General features: G+C 45.0%; 2 protein-coding genes across 4 annotated transcripts; both read left to right on the forward strand.

The window, feature by feature from the left end:
* Positions 1 to 336: 336 nt before the first annotated feature.
* On the forward strand, positions 337 to 9,589 carry ipo9 (importin 9). Of its 2 annotated transcripts, none has more exons than XM_057028848.1 (24): positions 337 to 630; positions 2,202 to 2,263; positions 2,390 to 2,476; positions 2,551 to 2,752; positions 2,897 to 2,985; positions 3,150 to 3,236; positions 3,425 to 3,544; positions 3,637 to 3,737; positions 3,875 to 3,933; positions 4,015 to 4,166; positions 4,247 to 4,345; positions 4,433 to 4,539; positions 4,619 to 4,758; positions 4,858 to 5,017; positions 5,148 to 5,374; positions 5,457 to 5,605; positions 6,688 to 6,816; positions 6,929 to 7,204; positions 7,297 to 7,463; positions 7,548 to 7,681; positions 7,796 to 7,915; positions 8,084 to 8,194; positions 8,302 to 8,378; positions 8,839 to 9,589. In XM_057028848.1, the coding sequence occupies exons 1-24, from the start codon at positions 414 to 416 to the stop codon at positions 8,947 to 8,949; spliced, it is 3,183 nt and encodes a 1,060-aa protein (XP_056884828.1). In that variant the 5' UTR covers positions 337 to 413; the 3' UTR covers positions 8,950 to 9,589. The 2 variants fall into 2 exon arrangements, with proteins under 2 accessions (XP_056884828.1, XP_056884826.1); XM_057028846.1 differs by having other exon boundaries at positions 338 to 630; positions 4,855 to 5,017.
* A 757-nt stretch (positions 9,590 to 10,346) lies between these two features.
* On the forward strand, positions 10,347 to 14,184 carry shisa4 (shisa family member 4). 2 transcript variants are annotated; one of them, XM_057028850.1, is made up of 5 exons: positions 10,347 to 10,625; positions 11,771 to 11,948; positions 12,132 to 12,268; positions 12,343 to 12,534; positions 12,648 to 14,184. In XM_057028850.1, exons 1-5 carry the CDS (start codon positions 10,544 to 10,546, stop codon positions 12,686 to 12,688), a joined length of 630 nt encoding a protein of 209 aa, XP_056884830.1. In that variant the 5' UTR covers positions 10,347 to 10,543; the 3' UTR covers positions 12,689 to 14,184. The 2 variants fall into 2 exon arrangements, with proteins under 2 accessions (XP_056884830.1, XP_056884831.1); XM_057028851.1 differs by having other exon boundaries at positions 12,343 to 12,528.
* The last annotated feature ends 530 nt before the right edge of the window (positions 14,185 to 14,714 follow it).

Raw genomic sequence — 14,714 nt, forward strand, 5'->3', positions numbered from 1 at the left:
GAGATACCCTAAGTGAAAGTCTTTGGAACTTTCATGGTCAATAAATTCAATAAATTAGCTGGGTATGAAGAAAAGTCATGCCTATCAAAATATGAACAAAAGTCATTGTCTAAGCCCTAACATGCAGTCACACCAGCTGTGCAATGTTGCAATTGTTGCATCATTTGATTTTAAATGTGTAGGAAATTTGTAATATTAGGAAATATTTCGATTATTATTCTGACCCCATCAGCTTCATATTACCATAATTTGTCATGATCCCCCGCGCCACAAGAGGGCGTTAGAGGTTTAAAAACAAAAACACGTGGGTTAAACCGGATGACAGAATGCACTTCCTGTCGCGAAGCCCCGCCTCCACGTTTCCATGCATTGGCGCGCTTACCCCTCCGTGTCTCCGGTTTTCTGCCTGCTCCATGCGCAGCTGTGCTGGTCGGGCTGTTTGTATAGCGAGCTGCGAGTACAGGCACAGCATGAGCGCGGCGGGTAACGCTCGGTCAGGCGCGGCCGCCGGCCCGGTCCAGCAGGAACTCAAAGAAGTTCTCATCGAGACTCTTACGGCCATCCTGTCCCCGGTTCAAGAAGTGCGCGCCACCGCTGAGGAGCAGATCAAAGTGCTCGAAGTGACAGAGGGTGAGTGGTAGCCGCTGTCCAAACGCTGCTGTGGGGGAGTCAGCGGCGGCTAACTGGCCCGGATTGTCCACCAATAATGACACGGGCCGAGGCAGTGACAAGCGCCATTCGGACCGTCGTCTCTCACGTTTAAAGAACTTTGTTGTTTTTAGCTAGTTCAGGAAATAGCTAACTGTCCACACGCTAGCCGGGGAACGCAAGTGGCTCCATTTAGCTAACATTAGGCCATCTTTTAAAACTTTGGGATAACTAAGTTCCAAATCTCATTGACATGTGCCGTTCAAGTGTCACCTTTTGCCCTGATTTGCCCCTAACTGTCAAGACTTAAAGCTTGTCGTGAGCAAAAATGACTAGGTTTAGTCCGTAAGTACGTTAAATGAAGCACGTGAGGTCGGAGGCAGCAGGATGGGCTGCGGTCTCTCATTGCACTTTTGTTAGCTTCGGGTCGCGATTATTTCAGAAATCAAGCCAAGAAACATCAAGCTACAACACTGGCGCTGTAAATAACATAACATTGGTCCTGGGGTCACATCAGGCTCCAGGAGACCCGAGCTGGTGCGCCATCATTTTAGGACAAGGGGCTGAACTGTTGAATACTGTGAAGCCATATGATTTAGGATGCCTTCTGTTTAAAGCACAGCTCTCAGATGAAGTCTAGTTAATTCGCATGGTCGTTGCTATGGTAACACCCAGGTCGTGATGATGGCAGATCTTTCCCGCTAAGATATCTCTGGACCATCTGAATCCTGCGTTGGAGGCTTCCCTGGAGGGCGACCGAAAATGCCCCAGGATTCAGAGCCATTATATCAGATATCACATGTTTTATAGCATTGTCAACCACATAAACGTGTAGTTACCCGTATTATACCCTGAATACATCCAATTTGTTTTTGTGGAGTTTGTAGATTTCATAATTCCCTGAAAAGATGCAAATCAAACATGTAAATTGAGGGTGGATTAGTTATTTAGGGTTTTGTGCAGGTTTGGACAGTGACTTTTAGAAAAACCACAGCCAAACTATTTATAATATTAAAAAAAGTGCATATTGCTATAGTTCTTTCTCTATCTTATTGTTCTGGACAGTGTCTCTTCTGAGACCTTTGTGTCCCTGGTGAAAGGTTGATCACGCCGCCTGTACTGCTGCATCATAGTAGCATGAATCCTTTACAGTGGCCCCTCTCTAAGGCAGCCACTTTGTGGGATTGTCAGCACAAACATTGTCTTGTGGCGCCTGATGTCACTCAGAATAAAACCCAGAGCGAGAGGGCACGCTCACGGCTGAGGTTGATGCTGATCCTGAACTGTGTTAATCTCCCTGAAAGCATGTCGAGGCCACGGTTACACCCCTGTATGCTGCTCAGTGCTTCATGCCCTGCTGGGACTCTTTTTTACTGGTTATTTTTGTCACTGTTGTACAGCATTTTCCACCGTTTTTTCTTATTTTACGTTGCTTTGATTAGCACATGTAGAGGGACATTCATCACCGAACCACTTATACTGTTTTTAGTTTTATCTTCATGCCCTTCTGCTTGGGAAATATGCCTCATTTCTTTTATCCCTCTGTATTGTAGAGTTTGGTGTCCACCTGGCAGAACTCACAGTTGACCCTCAGGGAGCACTGGCCATTCGTCAGGTGAGCAGAACATGTGCAGTTGTTGTTGTTGTTTTTACGGCATGTCTTAAATGTGCAGTTGTGAAGATCTGTGTTTGTTCAGTTTCTCAGCCTTTCCTCCGTCCTCATTGAAATCTCTGATTGCAGCTCGCGTCTGTCATCCTGAAGCAGTATGTGGAGACGCACTGGTGCTCCCAGTCTGAGAAGTTCAGACCTCCTGAAACTACAGATAAGGTCAGTGGGTCACATTTCATCTGGCCAGGCACACATCTTTGTTCTGACAATCAGCGTCCCGCCCCCCCCTTCAGGCCAAAGCTGCCATTAGAGAGCTGCTGCCCGGCGGACTGCGGGAGGCCATCAGCAAAGTTCGCTCCAGCGTCGCATACGCCATTTCAGCCATTGCGCACTGGGACTGGCCCGAGGCGTGGCCACAGCTATTTACGCTGCTGATGGAAATGCTGGTCAGCGGAGACGTCAATGCCGTGCACGGGGCCATGAGGGTCCTCACAGGTGTGTTGTGAAACAAACATGAACACAAACACACACGCAACAGCCTTGCTCAGACCTTATGTTAAATAAAGTCTCCCATATGTGCTGCTTATTCTTCAACTTGTTTGAGAGCTCCTTCTCTAACAACACGTTGGATTTGTACAGAATTTACTCGGGAGGTGACGGACACACAGATGCCGTTGGTGGCTCCAGTGATTTTACCTGAAATGTACAAGATCTTTACTATGGCTGAGGTATTCCAGCTCCTGCCTGTTTATTTCTAATCAAACAGTATTTTTCTCATTTGCTATTCTGGTCGTACAGGTCTAATTGGTTCCTAGATATATTTGAGCCACTGAGATGTCCCTAGTCCTCCACTGTGCTTGTTATTGATCGGGCCTGTTCGGAATTGTTCCAGGTCTTCAGTATTCGTACCCGATCCAGGGCAGTGGAAATCTTCACCACCTGTGCCAACCTCATTTGTGCTATTGAAGAACTTGAGAAGGTGAGAGGGTGACAGAAAAACACCCTGATATGTTCATTCTTTCAATTAATATTGTGTTAAAAGATTTGTCTTGAATCGCTCATAGAGGGAACTTTTTTTTTTCTGCCAAATAAAGGTCCGTCTGATTTCCTCAAACTATTTGAAAGGGGTATTTCCTAAATGGTGCATCTCCTCTCTTTTCTCTGTAGGGCGTAGCCAAAGCATTGATCTTCCCGGTGGTGCAGCAGTTCACAGAAGCGTTTGTGCAGGCTTTGCAGATGCCTGACGGACCTTCGTCTGATAGTGGTCTTAAGATGGAAGTTCTCAAAGTAAGGGTGCAGAAAAACCCATAATAATTTTCCTTTTACTCATCTTTTGTGGTTATTGAACCCTCTATCCTCTTTTCTCTTCTCTTCTCCAGGCAGTAACAGCACTAGTGAAGAACTTCCCTAAGCCCATGGTGTCCTCCATGCAGCAGATACTTCCAATCGTTTGGAACACACTGACTGAAAGTGCAGCTTTATATCCTGCTCCTGCTGTCAACCCCCTCAGTGACAGAATGGGCTGCAGATACTCGATGTTATAAACCATTAAGTATCTGATATGTACCTAAAAATGTGGCGGTGGAAGATTTTTATTTGCCTTGACCAGATATTCACTTATGTGAGGACAGAAGTGAACTACACAGAGGAGGTGGACGATCCTATAGACTCTGACGGTCAGAATTCCTTGTATTCACCGCGCTTGTAACACGGCGTGAACGCCGCAATTAACTGGTACTATTGCTTAATATATGCAGGTGAAGTTTTGGGGTTTGAGAATTTGGTGTTCAGTATCTTTGAGTTTGTCCACACGCTGCTGGAGAACAACAAGTTCAAGACGACGGTGAAGAAAGCCCTGCCTGAGCTCATTTACTACATCATCCTGTACATGCAGATCACCGAGGACCAGGTGAGCAACGCTCAGTGCTCCACGTATTCACGTGTGTCTGGATCCACTCGGACCTCTGACTACCTTCTCTTTTTCCTCAGATCAAAGCGTGGACCGCTAACCCCCAGCAGTTTGTGGAGGACGAGGACGACGACACCTTCTCCTACTCCGTCAGGATCTCTGCACAGGACCTGCTGCTGGTGAGCTGGAGAGCTTTTGTGTGAAATGTCCACACTCCTCGGGGCTGTTGCTCAGTCCTCAGTGAGGATCTTATCTTCCACCTGCAGGCTGTTGCTGCAGAGTTTCAGAATGAGAGCGCAGCAGCACTGGCAGCTGCAGCAACCAGGCACCTCCAGGAGGCAGAGCAGGCCAAAAACAGCGGAGATGAACACTGGTGGGACAGAAATGACTCTGAGATAAACATGCTAAAAGTTTACAGTGGTTCTTCTTATTAAAACATGATGACTTGATAGGTGGAAGATCCACGAGGCCTGCATGTTGGCTCTCGGCTCCGTGAAGACCATCATCACAGAGAACGTGAAGAACCGCCGCATCCAGTTTGACATGCACGGGTTCCTGGCAGGTGTTATCCTGGCCGATCTCAACTTGGCCGGTGAGCTTATTTGTTGGAAACTTGTGGGGGAAATCGAGTCCTCACTCCCATCTGTGTGCTTTACTTCTGTCTTTTGTTGGGGTTTCGTCTCACCAGCAGCGTCTCCTTTTCTCCTCGGCCGAGCTCTGTGGGCAGCCAGCCGCTTCACAGCAGCCATGTCACCTGATCTGATCCAGCAGTTCCTTCAGGCCACCGTCAGTGGCCTCTACGTTACTCAGCCGCCCTCTGTTCGCATCTCTGCGGTCAGGGCCATCTGGGGGTGAGCGGAGCTTTCTGATATCTTCTTATCACACAGTTCTGATGAATTTACAATCAAACACAAACTATTTTCCTGGGAAAATGCTCTGATATGCGCTAGTGTTGGTGTTAACGTCCATGGCTTTGCGTAGGTACTGTGATCAGCTGAAGCTGTCTGAGAGCACCCACGTCCTACAGCCATTCCTTCCCAGCATCCTGGAGGGACTGGTCCAGCTGGCTGCCCAGTTCAGTTCGGAGGTGCTCACCCTTGTCATGGAGACTTTGTGCATCGTCTGCACGGTTGATCCAGCCTTCACCACCGGTGCCGAGAACAAGATCTGCCCCCTCACCATTGCCATTTTCCTTAAATATAATAATGGTACTCAACGCCGACTACTGAGCCAGGTCCTTTTTTCCTGTTATGCTATGATTTACTTCCCTGATTCCTCTCACTTCTTCAGATCCTGTGGTGGCGTCCCTCGCTCAGGACATCTTCAAGGAGCTGGCCCAGATTGAAGGCTGCCAGGGCCCCATGCAAATGCGACTCATTCCCACACTAGTCAGCATTATGCAGGCTCCCCCCGACAAGATTCCCTCTGGACTCTGCGCTGTAAGTAACCAGGAAGAAGTTCTGTTTGGATTAGCATGGATATTCTGGATTTTATTATTATTATTATTTTATAATACAATGCCTCTTTAGGCCTGATTTACTAAAGGTTTTCTTGTATAAAAAAATTCAAATTTAAACCTGCAAATAATATGCAAACTGATCTAAGGATGTGCACTGAGGAGCGCATCTTGAGAGGACGGATTTTTCCTGTTTCTGTCAATAGAAGAAAGAAAAAATTGAGACATGTGGAGCTACTTGGAGGTGTTTTGTTCTCAGATGTATTAAATGCTTTGATAGGCAGAATGACGGGTACATCAGAGATTGATCCACACAAAAAGCATTGAATGCACCGCACACGGGTTTTATGCGGTTGCACGGGGACATTTGACTGTACTGCCTGCACATTGTTCTGCTGGACACGGTGCTGACCAGCTGTTTGGTGTGTCCAGCAATGGCTCCACTGTGCTGCCGGGGCTCACCAGCCACATTGGACACTTCCCTGCAATGGTAGATAGCGCGTGATCAAGTGCAGACTACCTTTGTTCTGCACCTCAGGCCACCTTTTTCACGTCCTCCACTCTTCTGTTTTCCCAACAGCGTTGGGATATCTGACAATATCAGATTTCTTGCTGCACTGTTTAGATTTCTCTGTTGTAGAGCGTAGACTTCCACCTCAGTTAAATTAAATTACACTTCAAAGTCCTCAATTAAATACTGCTCTTCACACCTGAAATCTCTCTTAGATCATTTGCAAATGAAGCACTCAAAGTCTTACCATGACCACACAATTTAGTGCTGCTTATTGGACATTTTTGTAAATCGGGCCCTTGGATGGTTGCATATTCTAGAATATGTAATTGTTATAGGTGACTTATAACTTCAGTTAAAAGGTACAGACAGTTTCCGTGTCTCCTGATCTTCTGTCCTGCTGTAGCAGTATGGATAAATAATTCAAATTAGCAGGAAGAAACTGTTTCTTCTCTTCCAGCCATAATGTGTTTATAATATATAAGACGGGCTGTTTTTCATGATGTATTTATGTGAGACTCGTAGCTCAAGTGATCTGCTTGTCTTTTCTCTAGACGTCCATAGACATCCTAACAACAGTTGTCCGGAACACTAAGCCCCCCCTGACAGAGGTACTGGTGTGTCAGGCATTTCCAGTGGTGGCCCAGTGTACCCTACGCACAGACGACAACACCATAATGCAGGTTAAAAATGTTCCCTTTTATTAACCTTAATAGATGCTTCTTTGCTCTTTTGCTTACCTTTAGCTTTACTCTCTTAGCTTTAGCTTTACTTTTGTTTCCCCTCCCTCTCCAGAATGGTGGGGAGTGTCTGCGTGCATACGTGTCAGTCGCTCTGGAGCAGATCGCCCAGTGGAGGGACGAGCAGGGCAACAACGGCCTCTGGTACGTCATGCAGGTGGTCAACCAGCTGCTGGACCCCCGGACCTCAGAGTTCACAGCCGCCTTTGTGGGTCGGTTGGTCTCAACGCTGATTTCTCGGGCGGGAACCGAGCTTGGAGAGCAGCTTGACCAGATCCTGCGGGCTATTCTGAGCAAGATGCAGCAGGCTGAGACACTGAGTGTCATGCAGGTAAAGCCGATGTTCTGTTCATTGATCTCTATTTGGATGATGCAGTTAACCGACACTGATCTCACTCCGCTCCTCTCCTCCTCTGTCTCTAGTCTCTGATCATGGTGTTTGCCCACCTGGTTCACTCCCAGCTGGAGCCTCTTCTGGAGTTCTTGTGCAGTCTTCCCGGGCCAACAGGGAAACCTGCCCTGGAGTTTGTCATGACGGAGTGGATGAGCAGACAGCACCTATTCTACGGACAGTATGAGGGCAAAGTCAGGTCAGATGGCTTATTTATTTTTGAAGTGTAAAATTTGTAGGTTTTCCACTGATTTTAACCCGTATCACGCTCTGTGCCCCGCAGCACGGTGGCCCTCTGTAAGCTGCTGCAGCATAGCCTCAACACAGATGACAAACGTCTCCAGGATATTGTTGTGAAGGGAGAAGAGATATACAGCCCTGACGATGGCATCCGAACACGTTCTAAATCTGTCAAGAGTAAGCCACCAAAACGCCTTCAGATGAACCTGCATATTCTATAAACTCCCGATTATACGGCACTGATGGCCTACAGTGTCTTGCTAACATTAAACTGTTTTTTTTTCTTTACAGACCCTGAAAGATGGACTAATATTCCTTTGCTAGTAAAGGTTTTTAAATTGATTATTAATGAGCTGTCAACAGTCGTGGAGGCAAATGCCAGCAGAGCCAATGCAGCTGACTGGAGCCAAGGTAAATGCAACCACCTCTAATCGAGTCTTGTTTTCAATAAAGCTGACTGGCAAAGTCTCCTGATCAACAGCAGAGGGAGCCTATTGTTCTACACTCAGAATTCTTCTACTTTTGTACTTTTATTTAGAGGAACAAGAAAACATCTTAAGTATTAGTTCTGTGTCTCAGATTCTAGTGGTATGTGGGAAGACAACGATGCAGAAGATGAGGATGAAGATGAGGAGGATGAAGGACTTGCAGGACAGCTACTTTCTGAGCTGATTGCATCTAATAAATATGGTACCATCAACTCTTCCTGATTTTCACTTTTAGTTTTTGCAGACATCTTCCTTATTTTATCGAATGGCACATATGTAAATTCCTGTGTTTTTTTTTTTATGTTACAGATGATGATTATTATGAGGATGATGAGGAAGATGATCCAGATGCATTAAAAGACCCTATATATCAGATCGATCTGCAGGTACATTCATTCTGAATTTGTTTATACTCGCTAATGGACTTAAGTGTAAAACCAAGGTCTGAAAAATGTTATTGTGGCTTTAGTTTATAAGATTCTATATTATTTAAGTCAAAAGTTAGACATGGACTATATCGCTGCCGCTGCAGGGTGTCGCAGTCATCCTTGTGTGTTGCATCCCATCATAAGATGCCTCAAACATGCAGGAAAACTCAGGGAAGCATGGTTGGATTCTGCTGCTAATACGTGACTTAATCCTATACTGAAAAAATTTTGTTTGAGTAGAGATTGAAGTGACCCCGTCTTGTGCCACATAGCACAATAATCCACGGCCTCGATGAGCTGAAATGCACATGCAGCCGTCACACTCCAGTCACCACTACACACCACCAGGAATATTTCAGACACGCACCCCACATGGTGGTTGGAGTCATTTTTAAGTTGATCTCCTTTGGTTTTCCAGGCTTACCTGACGGACTTCCTGACGCAGTTCGCCCAGCAGCCATGTTACAGCATGTTTTCAGGCCACCTCAACAACAACGAGAGACAAACGCTGCAGTCCATAGGCCTCTAGCCCCGCCACGTGCCCCTCGAACACGCCAAACATGCTCTCTTTTGTCGCCTCACCCCTTCCACCCGAGATTCATCCGCAGTCATAATCAAGAAAAGACAGGAAAGCTGGGGATGATGGATATGGTGGAGGAAAGGACTTGGATCAGAAGAAAATGACACGCACTTATCTGTATTCCCCGTTTGTGCTCGCTCGCTGGATGGTGGAATTAAAGAGAGAAACTGCCCTGCAAAAGGTCAAAGCACTCACCGTTTTAGATAAACTCCAGAATGGACAAGAGGCTGTGCGGCAGTGCAAGGAAAAACAATTGAAAAAGACTGTTTTGTCTGTATTAACTATATTTTGTGTTCCTGTGTAAAGTAAACCATTTGGGAAAAACACTTTAAAGAGACTTTAAAACATTGTCCAAAATAAAAGAAAAAAAAAAGTTTTTTAAAAAAAAATTTCCATCCTGACGTTTGGAGAGGAATCTTCAGCTGCCTTGTATTCCACAAAATACAAACTGGCTTTGGACAGTGAGAAGCGCCTCGTGTTTCGGGGTGCTTTGGGTATTCACTCGGTTGCTATGGTGTTCACAGCCTGGTCATTTCTATGTACCCTGGTAGGATGGAAGCATTTCTAAATAAAAAATTGCGACAGAAAACATGGTCAGATGTCCAATCTTTAAAATATGGGTTTGTGTTTAATGGTAGCTGCTGTCAAAAGCAAATTCAAGGATTCATATAAATGGTTTTTGACTGCCCACAGTTTTATTGACCTCTATTTTGCCTTTTTTCCCCTCCATCTGTCCACATTGTTAATTGAAGGCAACACTTGTTCTTTTAGCAATAATAATAAAGCTTGGAACTGCTTAATGCTTAAATTGTGACCTTTAGGATTACGAACAGCAAGTGAACGCACCTTCTTAGGTCATCCTCCTTTATAATCCTGTCATGTCAAGCCTCCATCTAAATTAGGAGTTCATTTTTACACATTTCCACATTTCTGCCACATCAAGATAGTCGTTACATGGATTAGTCACGATGCACAAATGGTTGACAGCCCATAATTGTTAGAAATGCCGTGTAGATAATCAGATTGCCAAATGTGTTTTTTTTTTTTTTCTTTTTCATTTTAAGACAGGCTTGGTCAGAAAGCCGCACATTGTCAAGCACCAGATAATGCATTTGAAATCATATATATTGAAATATTGTACATTTTCATGGCGCCTATTGTTATAACAGTTGTTTGGATTGTAACACATTATTAATACAATTCTTGTTTGTTTGTTTTGTTTTTAATATGGCAGATTTGCAGGTTTTTGTGTACAGTACTTGAAAGATCCGTATGTAGCTACGCTGTCTCACAGGCTCGCCAGCACTGAGACGATGACTGAATTTCCGACAGTTTTGGGAGCACCTGAAGGCATCGCCGCGTTGGCCCGGTTTAAACGGCGTCACAGCGGTGATGTAGCGCTCGGTCGGATAAATTGGGGACTCTTTAAATCTGCTCCGAATAATGCGCCGCAACGGCCGTTAAAACGCGCCCGTCCCCGTGTCTGATGCTCTTCATGAAAACACTGCGTCTCTGAAGTCTCCCCGCCGTGGATCGCACTGGGATGAGGATGGTTTCCCCGACAGCGAAGGCATCTTTTGTCGGGCTGGCCTCGGTGCTGCTCATCGTCCTCAGCACTTGTCACGGTAGGGTTCCAACTGTCGGGCCAGGCCTCGGCTAGCGGGTTCTGGTTAGCCAACGCCGTTCTGGGTGCTGGTCGTTATCTCGTTATTTGTTTGTTTGTTTTTGCATCTTTCTGTGGCTGCAGGAACGCCGATGCAGTCGTTGATGACTGATTGCTGGTTTCCGGTTTTTTATTATCTCAGTCCTGCCGTCTATGATTTAGGAGCCGCTGTCTGGTTATTTTTGCACACAAGCTTCAGTCAATTGAAGTGTTTTCCCCTCACATGTAAATGGTAGTTTTTGGGTCGCTATTATTATTAGTTTGATTTTATTTTTTTTGCTATTGCTGGTTACGCATCTTTGTCGGGTTTGTTTTGGCCTATATGAGAAATTGCTTTAGTTCGCCGCACATAAATCTGTATTAAAAGATGTTCATATAATAGAATCAATAAGATTTCACCTTTAATCTGGAAGCATGGTTAATATGGTGCATAGTTTCCACAATAACTCTAATAATAGAATTTGATTTGGGCTTCTTCAGTAGGCAGTGGCAGATTAATTACCCTCTTTGTCAGCACACAAAGGTCATCCCAACTTAGTTTAAAGAGTCAATTTTACATTGATCCTACTAATGGGACGATTTCAGCTCAGCATTCAGCTTTTGGAGGACATTTTAGATGTCAACTTTTGTACAAGACTTTTATATTATATGTGCATTGAGTGGAGCGTGCCACAAACCTGATGTTATTTAGAATTTTGGATTATTTGGCATCAAACCCACACACGCGCCTGAGCTGGGCTTTAGTGTTTCTAAATTGTTTGCAGTTGAAGAAGACAGAGCTACAGTTTTTAGGCAGCTTGGAGGAAAAGATTTGGTCTTCTAACCGGAGGGTTGCCCGTCCAAGTCCCGCTGCTCCTGCTAAATGCAGTTGTCCTCTAACTTTATTCAGTTTATTTTTTTATTATGATCACCTTTTTAAACTTTTTGTGCCATTTCTGGCTTTTGAAAAACTGTGTTGTCCTGTGACAGAAAACAGTCAGCATCTTTAGGAGTCTTCAAATCTGAGTGTTTTGGCTTTAAAAAAAAAAAAGATAATATGTTATTTTAGACAGCAAAATGAACATTTTCTTGGCTCTGTCGATCATTTGGCATCGTTGGGTTTTGTAGTCAGTGCAAACGAGGACTGCCTCTGGTACGTGGACAAGAATGGAACCTGGCACAACGGCTTCGACTGCCCCCTCATCACGTTCTGCTGCGGGAACTGCCACAGGCGCTACTGCTGCCTGGACGCCTTCAAGATGATCACCGAGAGGGAGCAGAAGCGCTGCATGCTCTTCCAGTTCAGGTGAGGACAGTATTACCCTCTGTGGAGGGTTCAGTGCTGTCGCGTTTCTTAATCGGTGCCACAATCTGTACAATAACCAACGCAGAGAAGCAGAAAGGGCTGCCAACATCTCATGCTATTGTATGCTGACCACCATTGATGGTTTAAGAGCTTAAAACATGCATCTTCTCTCCACCCCCTCAGCCCCACCACCATCGCTGGCATCGCCTCCTCCATCCTCCTGTTCGTGGCCATCATCGCCACCATGGTGTGCTGCTTCATGTGCTCCTGCTGCTACCTCTACCAGAGGAGACAGCAGAGGGGCAGGACACCGTTTGATGGTGAGACCCGCTGGTGTACAGACAACCATCAGAATGCTTCTGTCCTCACAGCCAAACACCTCTTTGCCCCACAGCCCAGCAGATCCCCATGGCCAGTTACCCAGTGCAGCCTATGTATGATGCCTATGGAAAACCCCTGGGGCATCCCGAGCTTCAGCACGCAGGTTATCCGATGGCTCCCCAGTATTCCGGCATGCCCCCCCAGTACGCAGTCATGCAGCCTGGTCCTTATCCACCACAGATGATGGATCCTGCATTTGGTCAGGGTAATATGTTATTGATCAGCAGTAATTATCAATAATCGATCAGCATTGATTATAATATCCTGAACAAGCTTCTTGATTGTAAATGCTTTATTTGTTTCCTTATTATTTTCCAGCCCCTCCACCTTACTCTCCCCCACAATATCCTGGCCATTGATGAGTTCCTCCACGTGCACGCACAAACGCACACACTCATACACGCTCAAACAACATGAGGAGCAGCGCCTGTGAAGAAGAGGAGGCCTGGAAGGCTTTTTATGTGTTCGCAACATTATCCCGCTTCCCCGGCATCTTAACTCAAGTCACTGGGTTCTACAGCGGCTGACGGCTCCCCCAAACCTGTAAATACCCCAGTGGTTTGGCTCTCGTGCCATTAAAGGCAAATGAAGGACCAAGCTTACTTTAAGCTGACTTACATTAACTACAGTTAAACTGAAATAGATTCTAACTCCCTTGGCCATGGACAGGTTGCATCCTTCACTGGTTAGACGTCTACAATGGCAACATGCCCGTAACATTAGCTGGGATGTTCTTCTGTGACGTGGTGGGAAAAGGTTTCATTGAAACAAAAGTGTATTTGTCAAGGAGGCCTCGCTAAAGTTCTGGCGACACAACTTCGGCTTCACCGAGACGTCAGCCTCGTATCTTTATGTTGTGTCTGAATTCATGGTTGTTTATTAGCCGCGCCGCTGTAATCCAGTATCTCCACCTCAGCATGCCACTCCAGTCCTCTCAATGGTTTCATTTCCAGTCTCAAATGATTTAAAAGTCACGGTTGATAACACGATGCTGTAGATAGTGTTACATTGGGCTTTGTGTTCGGTGTTCTCGTAACATATCGATTCAGGGGAAGATTCAGATCTTGCTGCTTCAGTTACACCATAATGTCCCGCCTTAACGTAACAACCACCAAGAGATTCATTGTTTAAATGCGTATTTTGTGAGCCCGTTCCTCGGCTGGAGGTGTTGTGATCTTATCAGGTTCTTTTAAAGCCTATTGATGTAACATAATGATGGCATTTAGACATTTTCCATATTTATTATTGTCAAATCTTTTCACTGTGAATGGCTTCTCACCCTCGAAACAACCTAGAGCCAAAAACCTTCTGTTGAAACGACATTGTGTTGCACTACTGGAACCTAATTTTAACCATTTCTAAAATGTGCGGCGTGATTACGGCCCGTCAACTCCCACCTCTCCTGTTCTGTTAGTGACATCTATTTGTGCGTAACATCTCAAGCATGCATTGTACAGCTAGCTGTCTCACAAACTGATGATGCGTGGATTGTTCGGGGGTAGAACGAGTCCCTGTTTTATGAAATCTTTGGAAAATCTGGGTAAAACTTCACTGAGGATGCTAAAGCGTGTTTTTTTGTTTTGTTTTTTTTCTTTTTTGAACATTTGTAAAGCACAAAGCAAACATGGACGTCGCTTGGAAAGATGCTTTAATATGTAGCTTGAGCTAAAGTTTGTTCACAGATGTTTACTTGTGCTTCTGAACCGACTCCGGTGTGAAACTGACCCCAGTTCACAGAAATAACCTGTGTCGATGGCTTTTTGTCTGTAGCCATATGGATGGTATGACATTGTAATATAAAGTGGGGAAATGTTATTTCTATTAATGAAACAATAAAATTTAACTTTGGAATGTAGATGTGGTGTCTTTATTTCTAGATATAATGATACTTGCCAGTAGGGGGCCACACTCACCACAAAAAAACACGATTTGGCATTGAGCTCATATATTGTCATTAAAAGCAACACACACATATATATACAGTATATATACCCTTTAAAGTACTAATTTTATTATGAGTTCATACTGCATACTGGCTGATATGCATATGAAATAACCGTGTGAAGGAATCACATTTGTCCCTGCACTAAAGAGAGACCTTTTGATGCTGTATTCACACATGTATCCCATCATGCCAGGAGCACTTCCACCCAGGAGCAGGATTGGCAAATTTCCTTTTACAATCAAGCTTTTACAATCAGAGCTGCTCCTAAAGAATAAAATTTAGGATCGCATCCCAATATAAACACAAATCGTGTAATAGGAAGTCTGTGTGTCTCTGCTCTGACATTTCAGTAAACCTCAGCCCTTCCCATTACCTTTAAAGGAGTGTGTACCCTGAACTAAATATGGACATGCACTTTCACAGGATTTCCAAGAATGTCC

The sequence above is a fragment of the Takifugu flavidus genome, chromosome 4 (genome assembly GCF_003711565.1).
Source record: "Takifugu flavidus isolate HTHZ2018 chromosome 4, ASM371156v2, whole genome shotgun sequence".
Classification (NCBI taxonomy): domain Eukaryota; kingdom Metazoa; phylum Chordata; class Actinopteri; order Tetraodontiformes; family Tetraodontidae; genus Takifugu; species Takifugu flavidus.